At 42.2% G+C, this 22,532-nt stretch overlaps 1 protein-coding gene across 1 annotated transcript; it reads left to right on the top strand.

Moving 5' to 3' along the window:
* The first annotated feature begins 17,477 nt into the window (after positions 1-17,477).
* Positions 17,478-18,212, top strand: LOC132476625 (putative olfactory receptor 1F12P). The gene has a single exon (XM_060078707.1). It carries the CDS (start codon positions 17,478-17,480, stop codon positions 18,210-18,212), a length of 735 nt encoding a protein of 244 aa, XP_059934690.1.
* The last annotated feature ends 4,320 nt before the right edge of the window (positions 18,213-22,532 follow it).

The raw sequence follows: 22,532 nt of genomic DNA, 5'->3' as shown, positions 1-22,532 counted from the left end.
TCTCTGAACCTCAGCATCCTCATCTCTAAAGAGGATTCGACACATATTCCATGGCTTGTGTGAAAAGTATATAAGAAAATGGATGTAAAACCCCAGGTATGGGCTTCCCTGGTGGCGCAGTGATTGAGAGCCCGCCTGCCGATGCAGGGGACACGGGTTCGTGCCCTGGTCCGGGAAGATCCCACATGCCGCAGAGCGGCTAGGCCCGTGAGCCATGGCCGCTGAAGCTGCGTGTCCGGAGCCTGTGCTCCACAATGGGAGAGGCTACAGCAGTGAGAGGCACGGGTACTGCAAAAAAAAAAAAAAAAAAAAAACAGGTACATAATAGGGCTCTTAGTTTTAATTTCCCCCAAACAGACCCTGAGATAACTACTTGGATATAAATAGTTAATTTAGAGGGTGATCCCAAGAAGTATTTTGAGAGGATAAAGAAGTGACTCAAGGAAGGTAGGAATGCAAATACAGTGTAGTCATACCTTGGAGACATTGCAGGTTCAGTGCCTGACCACTGCCGTAAAGTGAATATCACAGTAAAGCAAGTCACACAAATTTTTTATTTTCCCAGTGCCTATAAGTTATGTTTACAATCTGTTGTAGTCTACTAAGTGTGCAATAGCATTATGTCTTAAAAAAAATACAATGTACATACTTTACTTTCAAAATACTTTACTGATGAAAATTGTTAAACACCATCTGAGCCTTCTGCGGGTCATAATCTTTTGCTGGTGGAAGGTTTGAAATATTGTGAAAATTACCAGAACATGACAGAGACACGAAGTTGAGCACATGCTGTAGGAAAACAATGGTGCTCATAGACTTGCTCCACGCAGGGAAGTAAGTTTGCTTTTATTTCTCCGCCATCAAGCACCATGCCTGGCAAGAGAGCTTAGGAAGACGTGCTTATTCAACTGAATGACAGTGAGGGCCTTTTGAGGCCCAGCCTTTCCCTCCTGCCTTGCCAACTGCTGACGCTGGCCTTACCTCCTGTTCCAGAGCCTTCTACAAGCCACTTTCAAGTGCCTACAGCTCTCCCCATGGAGCCCGGCACAGCCCTGGAAGGCAAAGTCTCTGCAGGGAGACAACACACAGAATTGCTGGGTTGGAACAAAGGACAGGTCTAAGAGATGAAAGATGGAGAAGAAAGGAACAGGGCAGCAGCTTGAGTGAGCACTGCAAGATCAGCCAAAGGGTCAAGTCTGACCCTCTGGATCAGCTCTTTTCAAGCAAGGACCACCCCTAAAGGTGGGAAACAGATGTCAGAAGATGATGATGCCAAGGGGACAAGGCCCAGGCCTCCCATCAGCTTCACCCAGAACAGCTTTGTAAACTGAGGCTAAGCATTCCTTCTAAGAACGTAGTCAAGGGCCACAGAGAGTCTCTGAGGCACAGAGTGACCTATGGAAGGGAGCACTGGAGAAGGCGGAGAGTGGAAAGCAGGAATCAGCTGGATCTAACCAGACACGAGATTACAGAAGAAATGAAGGCATAACCGGAACAGTGTTGTTGGAAGGAAGTCATCGTGAGAGTCCAGACCCCAAGGTCCCACTCCAATCTGTCGTTCACTCACTTGATGGACAAGACACTTGCACTCTCAGCTCCCTATCTGTCACATATGGAGGTTGTACAACATGTTCTCAGTGCCAGGTACTAGGATTCCATGAGCTAAGTTCAAAACTTCCAAGGTTACAGACCTAGAAGACAGAGATACAAGGCAAGGGTGGTGACTGAGATCATTAACCAGGTGGAATAAGTTGCAACACAAATCAAGTCACAGCAGTGACAACAGTTAACTGATGTTTTCCTGCAGCACTACTTTGCTGGCATAATCCTTGTTGAATATTAAACAACGACCTCAGTGCGGCACATGAACTTTATGAAGTTCAGATTATAATCAGACTAGTTCAGGAAAGTTGAGAATACGCATTCAGCTCACCCCAGGAACACACTATTATGGGACAACTCTGGTGCCAGCCACTAAAAGTCAAGATTTCTTTGACAGTTTCAATTCTCTAAGAATATGTACATTGAAAGACAACCTAAAAGTTTGTTACCTGCATGCCCAGAAATTATATTCACCCAAAAAAAGGTCTTATGTATATTGCCTGAAATATTATAGGCTCATACCCATTAAATTATTAATTAAATTATTAACTTATTTAATTAATAAGTCAACGCTTATGAAGTTACTTCAGCAGTAACAGAGGCCAGAAATTTTCAAATACCTCTCAAGAAGGAGTCCCTTAGTCTCTGATAGGCTGGTAGAAATGGAGTCACCTTTTTTTTTTTTCTACACAGTAACTCAAAACCATACAAAAATATATAGATCTACAGTAAAGGTAAATATATGGACAAATATAAATACCTGTGTTATTGTAACTTTGATTTCTAACTCCACTTTGTATTCTATTATAGGATTTAAAAGACAAATGCATAAAAAATAACTATACCTCTATATTAATGGGTACATAACATATAAACATATAATTTATGACATCAATAACATAAAGTGGGAAGGTGCAGAGCTGTAAAGAGGTAGAGTTTTATGTAAGTGAATTTGAAAATAGGTTGTTATGGGACTTCCCTGGTGGCACAGTGGTTAAGAATCCACCTGCCATCAATATCAAAAAAACAAACAACCCAATCCAAAAATGGGCAGAAGACCTAAATAGACATTTCTCCAAAGAAGATATACAGATTGCCAACAAACACCTGAAAGGATGTTCAACATCACTAATAATTAGAGAAAGGCAAATCAAAACTACAATGAGGTATCACCTCACACCAGTCAGAATGGCCATCATCAAAAAATCTACAAAAATAAATGCTGGAGAGGGTGTGGAGAAAAGGGAACCCTCTTGCACTGTTGGTGTGAATGTAAATTGATACAACCACTATGGAGAACAGTATGGAGTTTCCTTAAAAAACTATAGAACTACCATATGACCCAGTAATCCTACTACTGGGCATATACACTGAGAAAACCATAATTCAAAAAGAGTCATGTACCATAATGTTCATTGCAGCACTATTTACAATAACCAGGACATGGAATAAACCTAAGTGTCCATCGACAGATGAATGGATAAAAAAGATGTGGCACATATATACAATGGAATATTACTCAGCCATAAAAAGAAATAAAATTGAGTTATTTGTAGTAAGGCGGATAGACCTAGAGTCTGTCATACAGAGTGAAGTAAATCAGAAAGAGAAAAACAAATACCATATGCTAACACATATATATGGAATCTTAAAAAAAAAAGGTTCTGAAGAACCTAGGGGCAGGACAGGAATAAAGATGCATATGTAGAGAATGGACTTGAGGACATGGGGAGGGGGAAGGGTAAGCTGGGATGAAGTGAGAGAGTAGCATTGACATATATACACTACCAAATGTAAAATAGATAGCTAGGGGGAAGCAGCCACATAGCACAGGGAGATCAGGTCCATGCTTTGTGACCACCTAGAGGGTTGGGATAGGGAGGGTGGGAGAGAGACACAAGAGGGAGGGGATATGTATACATATAGCTGATTTATTTTGTTATACAGCAGAAACTAACACAACATTGTAGAGCAATTATACTCCAATAAAGATGTTAAAAAAAAAAAGAATCCACCTGCAAATGCAGGGGACATGGGTTCAAGCCTTTGTCCAGGAAGATCCCACATGCCATGGAGCAACTAAGCCCATGTGCCACAACTACTGAGCCTGCACTCTACAGTCCATGAGCCACACCACTGAGCCCACATACCGCAACTACGGAAGCCCACGCGCCTAGGGCCTGTGCTCTGCAACAAGAGAAGCCACCACAATGAGAAGCCCACGCACTGTAACAAAGAGTAGCCTCTGCTCGCCACAACTAGAGAAAGCACACGCACAGCAACGAAGACCCAACAAAGCCAAAACTAAAATAAACAAATAAACTTTTTAAAATAGGTTGTTATAATTTTAGGATGTTTTATGTAACCCCATGGTAACCACAAAGAAAATATATATAGAATACACACAATAGGAATAAGAAGGCAATCAAAACATGTAAAAAAAAAATCAACCAAACACAAAGGAAGGCAGTAAGGGAGGAAATGAGGGTCCAAAAAAGCTATAAGACATACAGAAGACAAATATCAGAATGGTAATAGCAAGTCCTTCCCTATTAGTAATTACTTTAAATATAAATATAAATGGATTAAACTACCCAATCAAAAGACAGAGATTGGGCTTCCCTGGTGGCGCAGTGGTTGAGAGTCCGCCTGCCGATGCAGGGGACACGGGTTCATGCCCCAGTCCGGGAAGATCCCACATGCCGTGGAGCAGCTGGGCCCGTGAGCCATGGCCACTGAGCCTGCACGTCTGGAGCCTGTGCTCCACAATGGGAGAGGCCACAACAGTGAGAGGCCCACGTACCACAGAAAAAAAATTTAAAAAGACAGAGATTGTCAGAATGGGTAAAACAAATAGAATCCAATGATACTGTGTCTATAAGAGATTTGTTTTAGATCTAATGACATACATGGGTTGAAAGTGAAAGGTTAGAAAAAGATATTCAGTGTAAATTATAACCAAAAGAGAGTAGGGACGGCTATTCTAATATCAGACAAAGTAGACTCTAATTCAAAAACTTCAGGCTCCCACAGATATCTCAGTGGAAAGTCACATAGTGTTCATCAGCATGGATCCCAATGACCTGCTTTGCAGAGGACACAGGTAGCCTTTGTGACTACAGACTGCTTGAAGAGGGAGACACCACTCCACACCCTTCCCAAGAAGGAGTTGCTGTTGCACCACTTCAGGATGAGGGCTGTCAGCCCTCCTTAACCGTGTGAATGTCCCAGGCCCCAGAGCCATGGCTGCTCTGCCTGCACCCACACTTCAGACCCTGACTCCATGACCAGTCTGCATGCACAGAGTAGCTGAATAGATTAAAAAATAAGACCCAATTCTATGCTGCTGATATGAGACTCACTTTAGCTTTAATGACACCCATAGGCTGAAAGTAAAGGAATAGAAAAAATATATTTCATGCAAATGGAAACCAAAAAAGAGCAAAGGAGTTATACTTGCATCAGACAAAATAGACTTTAAGTCAAAAACTGTAATAAGAGACAAAAAAGGTCATTATATAATGATAAAGGGGTCATTTAATCAAGAAGATCTAACAAGTGTAAATATACACGCACCCAACCTTGGATTACCTATATATATTAAACAAATATTAACATCTGAAAGCATATATTGATATACCCCACTTTCAACAATGGGTAGGTCATCCAAACAGAAAATCAATATGGAAGTATTGGACTTGAATTACATTTTAGACCAAATAGACCTAGCAGACATATACAGAACATTCTGTCCAACAGCAGTAGAATAGACATTCTTCTCAAGTGCACACAAAACATTCTCCAGAATAGATCACATGTTAGGCCACAAAAAAAGTATTAACCAACATAAGAAGACTGAAGTTATATCAAGCATCTTTTGTGACCACAATGGCACGTAACTAGAAATCAATAACAGGAGGAAACCTGGAAAATTCACTAATATGTGGAAATTAAATGACACATTCCTGAGAGTAGCACTGACATATATACACCACCGAATGTAAAATAGTTGGCTGGTGGGAATCAGCAGCATAGTACAGGGAGATCAGCTTGGTGCTTTGCAATGACCTAGAGGGGTGGGATAGGGAGGATGGGAGGGAGGCTCCAGAGAGAGGGGATATGGGGACGTGTATGCATATGGTTGATTCGCTTTGTTGTGCAACAGAAACTAACACAGTATTGTGAAGTAATTATACTCCAATAAAGATCTATTTTAAAAAATTGGAAGAAGTCAATGACACATTCCTGAACAATCAATGGGTCAAACAAGGAATCATAGGGAAATCAAAAAATATCTTGAGACCAACGTAAATGGAAACACAACATACCAAAACTTAGGGGATGCAGCAAAAGCAATTCAAAGAGAGAAGTTTATAGCAGTAAATGCCTACATTAAAAAGAAAAAAGAACGATCTCAAATAAACAACCTAAATTTACACCTCAAGGAACTAGAAAAATAACAAGCTAAGCCCAAAGTTAGGAGAAGGAAGTAAAGAACAAAGACTGTAGCAGAAATAAATTAAAAAGGGACTAAGAGGACAATAGAGAAAAATCAATAAAACTGATTTTTTGAAAAAATAAAATTGACAAATCTTTAGCAAGACTAAGAAAATGAAAGAAAAGAAATAACTTAAATAAAATCAGAAATGAAAGAGGAGACATCACAACTGACACTGCAGAAATGCACAGGTTCATAAGAGACTACTAAGAACAGCTGTACATCAAAAACTGGGCTAACCTAGAAGAAATGGATAAACTCCTGGAAACATACAACCTACCAAGACTGAATCATGAAGAAACTGAAAGTCTGAACAGACCTATTACCAGTAAAGAGATTGAATCAGTAATCAAAAATATCTCAAAAAAGAAAACTCCAGGACCAGATGGCTTCATGGTGAACTCCACCAAACATTTTTAAAAATTAATGCCAATCTTTCTCAAACCCTTCCAAAAAATCAAAGAGGAAGGAAAACTTCCAAACTCACTTTTATGATACCAGCATTACCCTGATACCAAAGCCATGCAAAGACACCACAAGAAAGAAAACTATAGACCAATACACCTAATGACTATTGATGCAAAAATTCTCAACAAAATACTAGCAAACCGAATTCAAAAGAACTTTATAAGGCTCATACACCATGACCAAGTAGGATTTATTCCTGGAATGTAAGGATGGTTCAACACACAAAAGTCAATCAGTGTAATAGAACATATTAACAGAATGAAGGGGGAAAAATCACTTAATCATCTCAATTGATACAGAAGAATTATTTTACAAAATTCAACATCCTTTCATGATAAAAACACTTAACAAATTAGAAATAGAAGGAAACTACCTCAACGTAATAAAGGCCATATATGAAAAGTCCACAGCTAACATCATACTTAATGGTCAAGAGTTAAATGCTTTACCTCTAATATCAGAAACAAGACAAGGGCCTTCACCACTTCTGTTCAACATAATACTAGAAATCCAAGCCAGAAAAATTAGTCAAGAAAAAGAAATAAAAGGCATCCAAATTGGAAAGAAAGAAGTAAAATTATCTCTGTTCACAGATGAAAGGATCTTATATGTTGTAAACACTAAAGATTCCACACACACAAAATGTTAAAACTAATAAACAAATTTGGCAAAGTTGCAGGATATAAAATCAACATACAGGGACTCCCCTGGTGGCACAGTGGTTAAGAATCCTCCTGCCAATGCAGGGGACAAAGGTCCGAGCCCTGGTCCGGGAAGATCCCACACGCCGCAGAGCAACTAAGCCCATGTGCCACAACTACTGAGCCTGTGCTCTAGAGCCTGTGAGCCACGACTACTGAGCCCGCATGCCACAACTACTGAAGACCTCACACCTAGAGCCCATGTTCCGCAACAAGAGAAGCCACTGCAATAAGAAGCTCTCACACCACAACAAAGAGTAGCCCCCACTCGCTGCAACTAGAAAAAGCCCACGCGCAGCAACAAAGACCCAACACGGCCAAAAACAAACAAACAAACAAACAAACAAACAAACAAATAAATTTTTTAAAATTACAAAATACAAAAATCAGTTGTGTTTCTATACGTTAACAATGAAGAATATGAAAAGGAAATCTTAAAAACAATTCCATTTACAATATCAGCCAAAAGAACAAAATACTTAGAATTAAATTTAACCAAGGAGGCAAAAGACGTGTACCCTGAAAGCTATAAAAATTTGCTGAAAGAAATTAAAGACACCAATAAATGGAAAGACACCCCATGGTCATGACTGGAAGAATTAATGTTGTTAAGATGTCAATACTACCCAAAGCAATCTACAGGTTTAATTCAATTTCTATCAAATTCCAAACAGCAGGGTTTTTTTTCCCTAGAAATAGAAAAACCCATCCTTAAATTCATATGGAATCTCAAGGGACCCTGAGTAGACAAAACAATCTTGAAGAACAAAGTTGGAGGTCTCACACTTCCAGATTTTGAAACTTACTACAAAGCTACAGTAATCAAAACAGTGTGGTACTGGTATAAAGACAGACATATAGACTAATGGAACAGAACAGAGAGCCCAGAGGTAAACCTTCATAAAAATGGCTAGGTGATTTTTGACAAGAGTGCCAAGACCACTCAGTGGGGAAATAACAGTCTTTTCAACAAATGGTGCTGGGAAATGTGAATATCCACATGCAAAAGAATGAAGTGGGACCCTTACCTTATACCACATACAAAAATGAACTAAAAATGGATAAAAGCCCTAAATGTAATATCTAAAACTATAAAACACTTAGAAGAAAACATAGGGGTAAAACTTCATAACATTGGATTTGGGAATAATTTCTTGGATATGGCACCAAAAGCACAGAAAACAAAAGAAAAAATAGATAATCTTGATCATCAAAATTAAAAATGTCTGTGCATCAAAGGACACAATTAACAGAGTGAAAAAGCAACCTATGAAATGGGAGAAAATATTACATATCATATATCTCATAAGGGGTTAATATCCAGAATACATAAAGAACTCCTACTTCTTAACAATAAAAAAAATTGATTTAAAAATTGGAGGATTTGAATAGACATTTCTCCAAATATATACAAATGGCTAAGCCATTTGTTTATTCAAACATGAAAAAAATGTTCAACAGCAGTAATCATTAAGGAAGTACAAATCAAAACCACAATAAGATACCACCTCGCACTCGTTAGGATGGCTACTATTATATATATATCTATTTTATATATATATATATATATATGTATACACACACACACAAGCATACCTCAGCGATATTACACTGCATGTTTGGTATCAGAGCACCAAAATAAAGCAAGTCACACAAATTTTTTGGTTTCCCAGTGTACATAAGAGTTATTTTACACTATACTATATTCTATTAAGTATGCAATAGCATTGTTTATTCATATATATATATATATCACTTTGCTGTACACCTGAAACTAACACAACATTGTAAATCAACTATACTTCAATTTTAAAAATCACAATTTTTAAAAAATGACCATCAGGGCTTCCCTGGTGGCGCAGTGGTTGAGAGTCCACCTGCTGATGCAGGGGACACAGGTTCGTGCCCCGGTCTGGGAGGATCCCACATGCCGCGGAGCGGCTGGGTCTGTGAGCCATGGCCGCTGAGCCTGCGCGTCCGGAGCCTGTGCTCCGCAACGGGAGAGGCCACAACAGTGAGAGGCCCGCGTACCACAAAAAAAAAAAAAAAAATGACCATCAACATGAACATTGGAGTTCTGATCTGACTGAATAAACAAGATGAGTTCCCTGGACTGAAGATTAAAAGAAACTATTAAGATATCCCCTGTAGACAAAAGTTACAAATTAAACCATTAAAGCAATAACTTTCCAATAGAAAAACCCTAAGGAGATGATGTGGAGCCCAGGAGAATGGGGCCCAGCAAGACCCAAGGTAATCACTGCACATTAATTTTTAACACTGCCCGTTGGGTAATGCTCCCTAGAGGCCACGAGTAGCTCTGCAAATAAGCCAAGTGTGAGGCCCACACACCTCTCTGAGGCCCAAGAATCAGAGACTGGAGCCTCCTTGCTCACCCTGTATCCCAGGCACAGATGCACTCTTTGCCCTGCTTTCCATGGGGCCAGAGGTTGTGTCTCTGGCTGTAGGCTGCTTCTGAGCTGTCTGCCCCTCCTTAGGAAGAGCCCTGTAATTGAGGAGGAGGCCGATTCCTTGGGTGGGGTTGGCAGAAATCAGACAACTGGACAGAACAGTGCCAGTGTAGGGACGAGAGGAGACACTCCTCTCCCAATGCCCCAAAACATATAAGCCCAAAGGCATCTCCTCCACTTCTCAAAGATAGGCAGGACCAGAGACCAGCCCGGGACCTTGAAAACCAGCTAGGACTCCAACCCTATCACTTTATAGAGAAGAAATCAGAGAACAAACTTCCTAAAATCACACAGGATTCAATTCCTGGACAACCTCACTCAGCCCCTGCCCTCATTCCCGACTAAGGAGGCCTATCCAATAATTCCACCCACTTCTAATGCTTACCCCTGGTACATACAATTGATAATGTTTGCTGACATTAAGACGGGCTCAGAAGCACAGCAAGTGACTGCCCACCATGGCCTATTTCACATCACGCTGAATGTAAGCAACTTAGCAAGGAAAGAACTAGTGGAAATTAAACCTCAAACTGTTCCCATTACTCTCCGAATTAACACCTTATTTTTGTTGGCAGATGTACATTCTGAAATAGATGTTATCTGTATGTACATGCTATCTTATGTTCTGCTTTCAAAGTCTGTATCATAGACAAATAGCCACATATTGACACATTCTTTTGTTTTGCTTTGTTTTGTTTTGTTGCGGTACGCGGGCCTCTCACTGCTGCGGCCTCTCCCGTTGCGGAGCACAGGCTCCAGACGCGCAGGCTCAGCGGCCATGGCTCACGGGTCCAGCCGCTCCACGGCACGCGGGATCCTCCCGGACTGGGGCACGAACCCACGTGCCCTGCATCGGCAGGCGGACTCTCAACCACTGCGCCACCAGGGAAGCCCAACATTCTTTTGTTTTTAATATCTGTATAGTATTCCACTGCATTGATACATCATAGCCGCAAAGCTATTCTCTTACTATTTTGAGCATTTGGTTGTTCCAATTTTTTTTTAATTTAGGAAGGAATAATGTTTCAACAAATATCTGAACAAATTACCTTATTTTTCCATAGGATTTGTTTCCTGCTGTACAGTCCCTAATGTAAAATTCCTACATTTATTACATTTACTTAACTTGTAAACCTCTTTAAGTTAGATAATAGTACCTATCTGTTGAGTCTGGGGTAGAATTTAAAAGCTAATATTTAAGTACTTAGTACAGTGCCTCCTGTAGAGTATATATTTATTATTAATTTATTACTACTAATAAAATATCTATATACTTACTTGGAAAGCATGATCACCTAAATATACCTAAACCTTTCAATTAAAATCTATTTAGGGCTTCCCTGGTGGCGCAGTGGTTGAGAGTCCGCCTGCCGATGCAGGGGACACGGGTTCGTGCCCTGGCCCGGGAAGATCTCACATGCCGCGGAGCGGCTGGGCCCGTGAGCCATGGCCGCTGAGCCTGTGCGTCCGGAGCCTGTGCTCCGCAACGGGAGAGGCTACAGCAGTGAGAGGCCCGTGTACCGCAAAAAAAAAAAAAAAAAAATCTACTTATATCATATATATAGCTTTATCCATTACAACTTTCTTTGAACAAATATTTCATTTTTAAGTTGAATTAAAATCCAAATAATCTATTTTATCATTAGTGGGAATGAAATCATCTTTTTCAGTGCTTTTTTGTGGTTTTATTATTGATATATCAGTAACCAATTTACTGATTTTTGTGTGATATTATAGCCTACAACTTTACTCAACTAACTTTATTTTTAGCAATGACTTCATTTCTATTAAGACTTTAGTTATAAGAGCTATTGTGTAAAAAAGTTATGTTTTTATCCCTTTCTTTTAAGATAACCATCACCAGCATTTCTAGTGAAATATTATATAAGGAATAATCACAGAGAACATCCATTTCTTGTTCTTTTGAGGGAAAAGGTTTAATTCTTCAGTAAACAATATGTTGAATCTTGTTTTTAAATACACAGCTTATTAAGAAAAAACTCTCCTAATGTTTTCAGAGTTTTAATCTATAAGGCAATGATACATTTATCTGGATGCTTTATCCAGGTCTAATTACATTATTTTTATATTTTGTTCGTGGTTAACTAGGTTATTGGATTTCCTTGAGTTTAACAGTTAATTCTTTTAATGTGTTATTTTCTTTGCAGATATTTTACTTGGGGCATTTATATCTATATCTATGAACAAAGTTGGTCTAAAATATTCCTTTCATTGTCTTTGTTTAGCTTGAGTTTAAAATATTTGCCTCTAGGGCTTCCCTGGTGGTGCAGTGGTTGAGAGTCCGCCTGCCGATGCGGGCAACACGGGTTTGTGCCCCGGTCCGGGAGGATCCCACATGCCACGGAGCGGCTGGGCTCGTGAGCCATGGCCGCTGGGCCTGCGCGTCCGGAGCCTGTGCTCCGCAACGGGAGAGGCCACAACGGTGAGAGGCCCGCATACCGCAAAAAAATAAATAAATAAATAAAAATAAAATATTTGCCTCTAAAAGTGAATTGAATAATAATAGCAATAGTAATAGCCTGGTTAACTGCTTACTATGTGCAATGCACTGTCCTATACAAGTTATGGGAATTTTCTCATTTAATCCTCACAACAGCCCCTTTAAGCAAATATTATTACTCTATCCATTTTACAGATTATTAATATGCTATAATTTTCTATTTTTAAAAAATTTTTATTACTGAATGAATTATTGGTTCTTAGAAGATTTTGAAGACATTGAAATCAGATGCCCCTTTAGAAACTATTTAATAACTTTATGTTTCTTTCTCTATTATCATTATATTCATGTTCTCTAATTCATTTTTGCATCTTTGGGGATATTTCATACATTTGTAAGTAGCCATCTATTTTTCATTTGATAAGATGTAATAGCCCACAATTGAAAAGAATATTCAACTTAAATATAAATCTTTTGTATTAAGTATGTTTTCCAAATCCTGACTTCATTTTAATTTTCATTCTCATTATCAAAATTGATATTGTTTATCAATTGTTTTTCAAATAATCGATTATCAGATTTCTGCTTTAATTATTTTTCTTCTTCTATGTGGTTTGTTTCCATTTTTAGTTTTATTATCTATATTTTGCTAGCACCTTTAATTTGTTGTTTCCCCCTCTAAATTATTTAAATAGAGTTAATTATGGCTCAATGATTGGAGAAAATTAAACATGAGAACCTCGAAGTCAAAGACAAGCATTTTTCTCCACCCCTTGGGCTTTCATAAAATAGGTCCAGTGTTCAGGCTGACACAAACCCCAGAGCTGCAGTGGTCACCAGAGAGAGATGCAGAACTGCCGGTGACGCAAGGAAACAAAGTCAACCCATGTGCTGGCTGCCCAAGGATCAGGAACAGAAATGAGACCTGAACAAACAGGTGTCCAAGTCCAGGCATGTATGGCTTAGTGCAGTGCTGCCCACAGTGTGGAGCCCGTACCTACAGGGGTCTGAAAGTTGGCATTAGGTGGTTTACAGAGATGGAGACAAATAGCACCAAATAGCCTGGTGCGAAAGTGATTCCCTTTTGAGTTCGTTCTACTTCTCCTCCAACCCTTCTGACTACCTCTCAGAAAAACACTCAGGTTGGTGCTATTTCCCTAACTCCTCTCTACAACTTTACATTCTCCTTTTTTAACCAAGAAAACATGGGTTTCAGACTCAGAACTCTCTGCAGGTAATGGTACTGGCTAAAATTCAATAAGCAATACTGCTTTCTTATGTTATAATGGTGTACAAACTTTCTTTTCTAATAAATGAATTTCAATTAACAAAATTAGTGAATTAAATAACTATTAAGGAAACAAAAATACAGGTGATAAGTAAATATGATTGACATTTGGAAGACACTAGGTTGATATCAGGTGAAGGAGGACTATCTTTAAGGTCTCACCCAATCTCAAAGGCATGAGGTCACAAAAGGGGACGTTAAGAACAGCTACCCATTCGTTCAACAACATTGATGTCTCCTATAGTCCAGACACGGTTCTAGAAACTGGGAATATGGTAATACATAAAAATAAAGTTCCTGCTCTCATTCTCATGAGCTTATATTCTAGAGAACACAGTGATGATAGCTAGCTAGCTAGCTAGCTAGATAGATAGATAGATAGATAATAGATGATTAGATAGATAAAACAGATGATAAGAGAGAGAGATGGTGCTGAGAATAAAAACAAAGCAAAAATAAGAAAGAAGACAGATTCAGGGGTACTACTTCAGATAGGTGGTGGGGGAACCCTGAACAGAGGTGACATTTAAGCAGAAATCACACTGAAGTAAATCATAATGGAACAGAATTCTCGGCAGTGGGATAACAAGTACAAAGACCCTAATGTAGGAACGTGCTTGATGTGTCCAGGTACAGTGAGGAGGCCATCGTGGCTGGCCTGCCAAAAGTGAGGGACAATAAAGGAGGTGAGATCAGGGAGAGGGCAGAGGCCCAGGTCATGCGTAGCCCTGTGGGATTTGGCGAGAACTCTAGGTTTCGTTCTGTGTGAGATGGGAAGCCACTGGAGGATTCTGAGCAGAGAAGTAACATGATCTGACTTACATTTCTTAACATTCAACCCTGGATGCTGTGTAGAAACAGACTTCTGAGGCTTTAGGGAGCCCAGTTAAGAGACTATTGTACAGCTTCCCTGGTGGCCCAGTGGTTAAGAACCCGCCTGCCAATGCAGGGGACACGGGTTCGAGCCCTGGTCAGGGAGATCCCATGGGATCTCCCGTGCGCCACAACTACTGAGCCTGCGCTCTAGAGCCCGCAAGGCCACAACTACTGAGCCCGCGAGCCACAACTACTGAAGCCGGTGCACCTAGAGCCCACGCTCCACAACAAGAGAAGCCACCACAATGCGAAGCCTTCGCACCACAACGAAGAGTAGCCCCCGCTCGCCGCAACTAGAGGAAGCCCGCACGCGGCAACGAAGACCCAATGCAGCCAAAAATCAAAATAAATACAAATAAATTTTTAAAAAATAAAGAAATAAGTAATGAAATCACTTTACGTATTTAAAAAAAGAAGAAAAAGAAGAAGGGGGAAGTGATCAGCAGTGCTGGCTCCAGCTTGTTGGGTTTCTGTTGGGTTTCGGGAGATGGAGCCTGAGCAGACGAGCAATGGTGGCCTTAAGGAGGAAAGTTCCAGGAATTGGTGGGGAGGCCTGAAAAGGGGGCTATGTGAGAGAACAGGAAGGGGGAACTGGAGAATGAGTACTGACCACAGTTTGAGGACTTTTGCGGAAAAGGGGAGTAGACAAATGAGCTGATGGCCGGAGGGGAATGTGAGGTCAAGGGTGGATTTTTCAAACTGGGGGATGTCTGCATGCTGACAGGAATGGTCCAGAAGCTATGGGGGTGGTGATCCTTTCTGTTTGAAGTTAGACGTTTTGAGCTTTGGTGTTCTTAAAATAGGAGTACTAGGAAAGACTATCTTCCTAACCAGTGGGACATAGTAACAAGGAAATTTTCTTCTCCCACATCTCTGGGGAAGTGGGAGGATGGGAAGGAAAAGAGAGGATGGAGACACCCTGGTTCAAAAGGAACATTAGTCAAGAAAGGGACAGAGCTTTTGTCACTGCACCATGGCTCCCATTCACACGTGTGTCAGTCTCAGCACCTATGCTGCAGCCACACAAACAAGCCCTCTCTCCCTAGTACAGGAGACCCTCTTCCACCATGTCCCTGCCTTATCCAACCTGCTCCACACTCCCCTCCTCCTGTCCCTGTGCTGGTCACTGCAGGATTCCCTGATCCATTTACACTGATGCCCCAAGTTTAAGTTTACCCAGTAGCACTTCCATGGTCTTTTTGAGAAAATCAAAGTACTGCTTTGAAATCAGACTAACCTGGAATCAAATCCTGATGTGTTTCAGGGAAATTATTCAAACCCTCTAGGTGTCAGTTTACACATCTGTAAAATAAGAATAATAACACCTACATTATATAGGTTGTGAGGATTAAATACATGCACATACATGCACATGCCTAGTCCTGTATATGACACGCAGTAGGTGCTCAATAAATGTCAGCTCCCTAGGCTAAGGACTGTTACCTTTCCATTCGACTAGAAGCTTCTTGGGAACCAGAACAATTTCCTTCATTGTTTTCTCATCTCTCACATCACCCAGTTTTAGAGCTGTTTTAATCAGTACTGATCTAATGAGGATTTAACCCATATTAAATACATGTTTCTCTTCATTCTTACTTTTCACCAAACAGATTTCTCTTAGCCTCCTGCATTTATATCTTATGGTTGTCCTTTACCAAAGATCCTTGCCTTTGGGTCGCCAAATACTCAAATCCTTTTAAAAAAAAAATCACACCAGTAAAACATTCATTCAAAAGGAGCCATTTATTTTCCACACTAAGGCATAGCTCAACAGAGGCCAAGAGCTCAGCCGGGTCCTGCTGCAGAGCTGAAATCTCCATCCCTGTTGTATGCTGCCCAGTTGAGCTGGTAAGCTCCTTTGCTCCAAGCAAAATGGCGGCACAAAGCCTCCCAAGCTGTTTACCCCTTTCACTGCCTGCCCAGTTCCCAGGTGGGCCATACCGATTCCCATAGCTTTTCCAGACTGATTTCCTCCGTCAGCTGTTTCCCATCCCCAAGCAGCACAGTAACTCCAGTTGCTTCTTTCTCCCCCTCCCTCTTGATGATTTACATTTTATAGGACCCAAATCCCAACTATGTCTTGTGAAGCACTGAAAAATCATTTCTATCTAGTGAAACTTCAGCTGAGCTCGCACTGAACTGTTACGAACTCCAAATTTGAGGGGTCCCTATGCTGCCCTGCTGCCCACTCTGTTACTCTGGGCAACGTTACACCTTTAGTTTCTCTTTGTTATTTGCAGGGGCAACTCTTTCCCTCCAGAGGTGAGGTCCTTCCTGGGTCAGCCCCAACAGAAGGGTTGGCTGAGCTGTCCCAGTCAGCAGGCTCTTCTGTCCAGGTTTGCTCTGGCCAACTCCAGCCCACAGCATCATCACCAGGACCAAGGTGGCCCAGAGTTGGTGACGAGTGGCAGCCGGAGCATCTTGATCCCTGGGCTCCATGTGGGTGGAAGAACAGGGGAGATAAAATACTGGTGGGGAAGGAGGTTTGTGCGGAAGGAGGATGTTTACGAACATTACCCTCAGGTTCCACGTATGTGCCATTGTGGTTCCAGAATTCTGTAGAGCAAGGGCCTTCGGGTGGCAATCCTATTGGGAGTAGGAGGAAATTCCATTCCTATAGCTCTTTACTTAATATTGAGACAACATCACAACAAAGAATGAGAGTACGATAGAATTCTGGGGGGCTAAGACACCCTAAGTACCCCCCTTGTTGCCACCACTGAGTACCGGGCCATATGTCACAAGGATTCTCCTTGGAGAGATGACACATGGGGCTTTGTGGGGCTCAGGCGCAGTAGTATTTTGGTGGCAAAATCATTAAAATCCTGACTTTGGGATCTGTTGAGGCCACAGGACTCCCTGGTTGATAGGCAGACTTCTTTTGGGTTTCTACCAAATGAACACAGAGATGTGAGCTGAGGGATTATATGAGGGAAGGAGGGAGGCATGGGCGCCTCCAGCTTCTCTAAAGTCTGCTCCTGGTCTGGATCTCCTAGCAGGACCAGCCAACCATGGAGAGGGGAAACCACACACAAGCGCCTCTGAGTTCATCCTCCTAGGGCTCTCAAGCCAGCCTGAGAGGCAGGAGCTGATCTTTGGGCTCTTCCTTGTCATGTACCTGCTCGGGGCAGCAGGGAACTTGCTCATCATCCTGGCCATTGGCTCAGACTCCCACCTCCACACGCCCAAGGACTTCTTCCTCAGCAACCTCTCCCTGGTAGATTTCTGCTTCATCTCTGCCACAGTCCCCAAGATGCTGGTGAACATCCAGACACAGACTCAGTCCATTTCCTATGGCTGCTGCCTAGCCCAGATCTACTTCTGCCTTTTGCTTGCCAGCATGGACAACTTCCTCCTGACGGCCATGGCTTATCACCTCTACACAGCGATCTGCCAGCCCCTGCACTACCCCACGATGATGAGTCTGCCAGTCTGTGCCCTGATGCTGGGGAGCTCCTGGCACCTCGCCAACTTCCATTCCCTGCTACACACCCTCCTCATGGCCCGGCTGGAGTTCTGTGCCAGCAACATCATCCCTTACTCCTTCTGTGACCTTGCTCCCCTGCTCCAGCTCTCCTGCCCCAACACCCAACTCAACCAACTCATGATTCTGCTGGAAGGGGGACCTGAGGTCCTCATCCCCTTCCTTAGCATTCTCGTCTCCTACATCCACATTGTGTCTGCTGTGCTACAGGTCCCATCTGCCCAGGGCAAACCAAAGGCCTTTTCCACCTGTGGCTCCCACCTTGCTGTGGTCATTCTCTTCTATGGGACCATCACAGGGGTCTACCTGAGTCCCTCATCCTCCCACGCAGCTGACAAGGATTCTCTGGCTTCAGTAATGTAGATGGTGGTCACCCCCATGCTGAATCCCTTTATCTACTGCCTGAGGAACAAGGACATGAAGGGAGCTCTAAGGAAACTGGTCAACCTGAAGGCGTTATCCCATGGGCTGTGACAGCAGAGCTCTCCTTCAGGGCCTCTGTGCTAGGAAGAGGATGAACCCCAGGGAAAGGCTCCACACAGAGAGGGTGGGAGGAGCACAGACCTCATTGTCCTGGGTTGTCACCATGGCCAGGGAAGCCTCTCATTGCTCCATAAGTAATCTGCAAGTCCAAAACTTCTTGACCCCTGCACTGACTGCCCAGACTACCAAAGGGGAATAAACTCTCCCGTAAAGACAGGACCACATAAACAGGTATAAACTAGCTCTATCTGCAGACCTTCTGGAGAGGGTTCATGTGAAGGGTGAGCTCATAAGAATCTGTGACCTATACTGACAGCCTGTGCCAAAGAGATGCCCTCTGAGTACCCCCACGCACCCCACAGAGCCTCAGACCCTTAACCCTCAAGCATCCCAGTTTCCAAACTCCTCCAGTTTCTCCACCACCACCCCACACTCTGGGCTGAACCTAGCTTTGGAGACAGACTTCACGGTCCTCCTCAAAGCTGTCCCACTCTCAGCCTTGGGTCCTGCTGGGTGGAGCTCCACAGCTCTACCTACTTGTATCAGGAATGCCTATAATGACTGTCTCAGCTGAACACCTACGCAGGCCCCATACTGTGCCACTTATGTGCTTTTCTTAGGAAAGAGAGGTCTGCTGACCACACAGTAAAGAGAGAAGAGGGGCTAGACTTAGAGCTGGTTCTCTGGGCATGAAGCACATAAAAGGCATGAGCCACAATAAGCCTTATGAAGGCGCTTCTCTACAGGAAGGACCTGGAGAAAGAGACAAAGGGGAAGGGCCTCATGTAACAAGTTTATGGCTGAAGAAGTTGTATGTGGCCTCCTGAGCAACAGGATAACATCCTAGGCTGCAAGGGGTATGGCAGAGCTGGGAGAGCATTACCCAGAAAGTCAGCACAACCGGCATCCAGTCCTGGGCCCTCCGATTACCAGCCATTTGACTCCAGTCCCTCTGAAATGAACCATTCTACCAAACACACTGTGCATTTTTGTCCCTCTCATGCTATTCCAGCCATCCCATTTTGCTCATTTCTATCAAAACTCTAGTTGTCCTTCAAGCTCACATAAAATACCATGCCCTTCGTGAAGCCACTTCAAGTCTCCCCCAGTCAAAAGGAAGTATTTTTTTCTCTTCTGGAACTCCATATAATTTGAATTCTATTATAGCCCCTTTCATGCTCTGCTTTGCATTCTTCCACTTTGCAGAGTTCACCTCAACTCTACCCCAAACAGGATTGTTGGAGTCGAGTTTAAAGATTTTTTTAAATTTTAATGTTTTGATTTAAATTGACAGCAGACATGGACAAAGAACACTTATGGCCTTTCTCCCCATGATTTTGCCTTAACCAATACTCTTATATTTCCCCAACACCAGACAAGGAAAAGGAGTTACCAAGCTGGTTGATCAGAGCCCAAGGAGTTCACTGGTCCATATTTTATGAAGGGCAGTGTGCCCTAAAGGGTCATCATCCAGGCATGAAGCTCCCTTCCTTCCAGCCTGGCCCCCGACTGCTCATCTTCTATCTGTATGTCTTCACTTAGGTCCAGGCACTTCTCTCGCTCTCCCTCTCTCTCTCCCCACGATGCCCGAGCACACAGGTCCTCAATTCAGATCTGGGGCTGAGAGTGGGAAGCAAGGGAGGCCAAAGCTACTTTTCAGCCCACCTTTTACCAGTGAGCCCATGATGGAGGTTACTGGGTATAACTCAGATACTAACAGAGTTGTACTTTGGCTCAAAGTTTGCTATTGTTCCTTGAACATACTGTTTCCTTGGGATCCCTCAGGAGCTGGGACTATTGGATTTTAGCTTTCCTGGGTCTCTAATCATAAAACTACAATAATAGCAATAAAATCTCACCTCAAACCCATGAAAATGATGTGAAGAAAAGCTGATGTCAGCATGGAGAAGAGGTCTTCGTATGCATTTACTATAATGGTGAATAATACAATGGTTTGGCCTCAAGGTAAAAAAAAAAAAAAAGAACAAGAAAAAGATTTTTTTAAAAAAGTTGGGAGGGAGGCAGCAATGAATAAATTTGAAAGACCTTCAACTGACCTTGCTCATCATTGGGTTGTGAGGACACTTCCTGTTCTGATGCCTACTCTTCCAAGGAAGGGCATAGGATAAGATAACCCTTCTCTTACAGCAAACACCTTTTCAGCCTGGCTCTAGTCCTGGCCTGGAGGCTGCTTGCTGCAGGGTAAATAAGAAGGAATGACCTGCACACAGGCCAATGATAAAAAGTTCAGAAGCTCAGCCACTCTTATAGACTTGATAGCATAAACCCAATCCTGTGAAGATACCAAAATGTTAATTTCTATTTAAAAATAAAATGTTCAAGAAGAAAGGGTACGGGACTTCCCTAGTGGTCCAGCAGTTAAGACTCCAGCTCCCAGTGCAGGGGGCCCGGGTACGATCCCTGGTAGGGGAACTGAGATCCCACATACCACAACTAAGCCCGCGTGCCACAATGAAGAGCCCACGCGCCACAAAGAAGACCTGGTGCAGCCAAAATAAATAAATAAATAAAAATTAAAATAAATTAAAAAAAAAGAAGGGGAAAAATAGTTCCATTATCTACATTTTAAAAATAGTATTATTAAGGACCACTAGCAGGAAAGTGGAAGTACCTTCGAGAATAATTAGAGTAATAAATATCTCCTACATTACATTTTTCAAGTCACATAACACTTCCTCTACTCACGGCGGGTGCCCTCTCCACACCAGGGGCCACAGGTACTGCATTCATTTAACAAATGTAATTTGAGCTCAAGGGACAATTACGTCCCAGGTACCTTATAAGAACTGGGGATATATCAGCAAAAAAAGCAAAGCTTCTACTTTCATGCAGCAGGTGATGTGCCAGAGAATAGGGAAGGAAAACAGAAAGAAAAAAAAAAAAGAACAAATAAACATACAATATGTCAGAGAGTTCTAAGTGCTATAAAGAAAAATAAATCCAGATCAGGGACCAGAGGCTGATAGGGAGCGTGGTAGGGTTGTGCTTCAGTTATCTATTGCTTCATAACCAGCCACCCAAACTCAGGGACTTAAAATAACAGCAATCATTTATTTGCTGTCTCGTATTTCTGGCGGTAACGGGGCCCTCAGAATAACTTACAGATGTGGTTCTGTGAGAGTTCCTGGTGAATCCTCCGCAGCACTCAACTCTAACCCCATCATACTGGCTTTGTGTGCTCTCCATACCCAACCCAGCACCTGGTCATGGATAAGCACAACCTCCTCTATAACAGAATTCAAGTGTTTACGGTAGAGCTGCACTCCTGGGATGCCCAAAGAAAAGTGCTTCATTTGCCTCCCTCATCATGGGTCGTAAAGTGGGGTGGAGCGATGGCAAACGAGAAAATTAGGGAAGGGGCACCAGGCGGAGAAGGAGATACTAGGTAGCTATTGAAGAAATGGATTCATTGAAGAAATCTTTATTAAGCACTTTTATTAAGCTTGGCATTGTGCTGAGTGCTAAGACATAGCAGTAAATGAACTTCGGATCACCCCCACAAAAAAAAAATCAGTCTTTTCCTAGTGCGAAATCACGATGTGACTACCCTGTATTGTTAAAGAGATTCCTGCATTATGGCTACCAGCTGAAAGTATTAACAGCACTTTGCCATGAAGATCATGCCTTGCTGTTCATTTGTAGGACCATCTCATATCTGCTTTGGGCTGGTGGGGGGGAAATTTCTGGATTTGTTCAAATGTTTCCATGAGTGCTCTGGTGAAGCCACAGTATTCCACGCAATGATACAGCAGTCTTTCTCAAAATTTACATGCGTATTATCACCTGAGAAGTTGGGTAAAATGAAGACTCCTAGGTCCCAACGGAAAACTGCTCCATCCCCAGTTACATTTTAGACAAGTTCCCCAGGTGATTTTGATGTAAGTGGTCTTCAGATGACACTTTGAGAATCTCTGTTGAAAAGCATTGTTAAAAGATAAACTGAGGCATAGTAAAAATTTTAAGAGTTTATCTGAGCAAAAATCATTCCAGCCACAGGAGGTAGGGGCAAGACATTCACAGAGAAGACAAGAAGGCAAAGGGAGGAAATTATTTGAGTGACTATAGCTTAGGCTGCCTTATACAGGAAAGTCAAATTGGCTGTTTGTGATTGGTTGTCCTTAGGTTTCGATTATTTTTAACCTTGAGGCATTTACAGGCTGAGGTTTTGGTTTGCTTATA

Source organism: Mesoplodon densirostris, chromosome 16 (genome assembly GCF_025265405.1).
Source record: "Mesoplodon densirostris isolate mMesDen1 chromosome 16, mMesDen1 primary haplotype, whole genome shotgun sequence".
NCBI classification, from domain to species: domain Eukaryota; kingdom Metazoa; phylum Chordata; class Mammalia; order Artiodactyla; family Ziphiidae; genus Mesoplodon; species Mesoplodon densirostris.
Note: the sequence above shows the minus strand (reverse complement) of the source record. Positions and strands in the feature narration are given on the sequence as shown.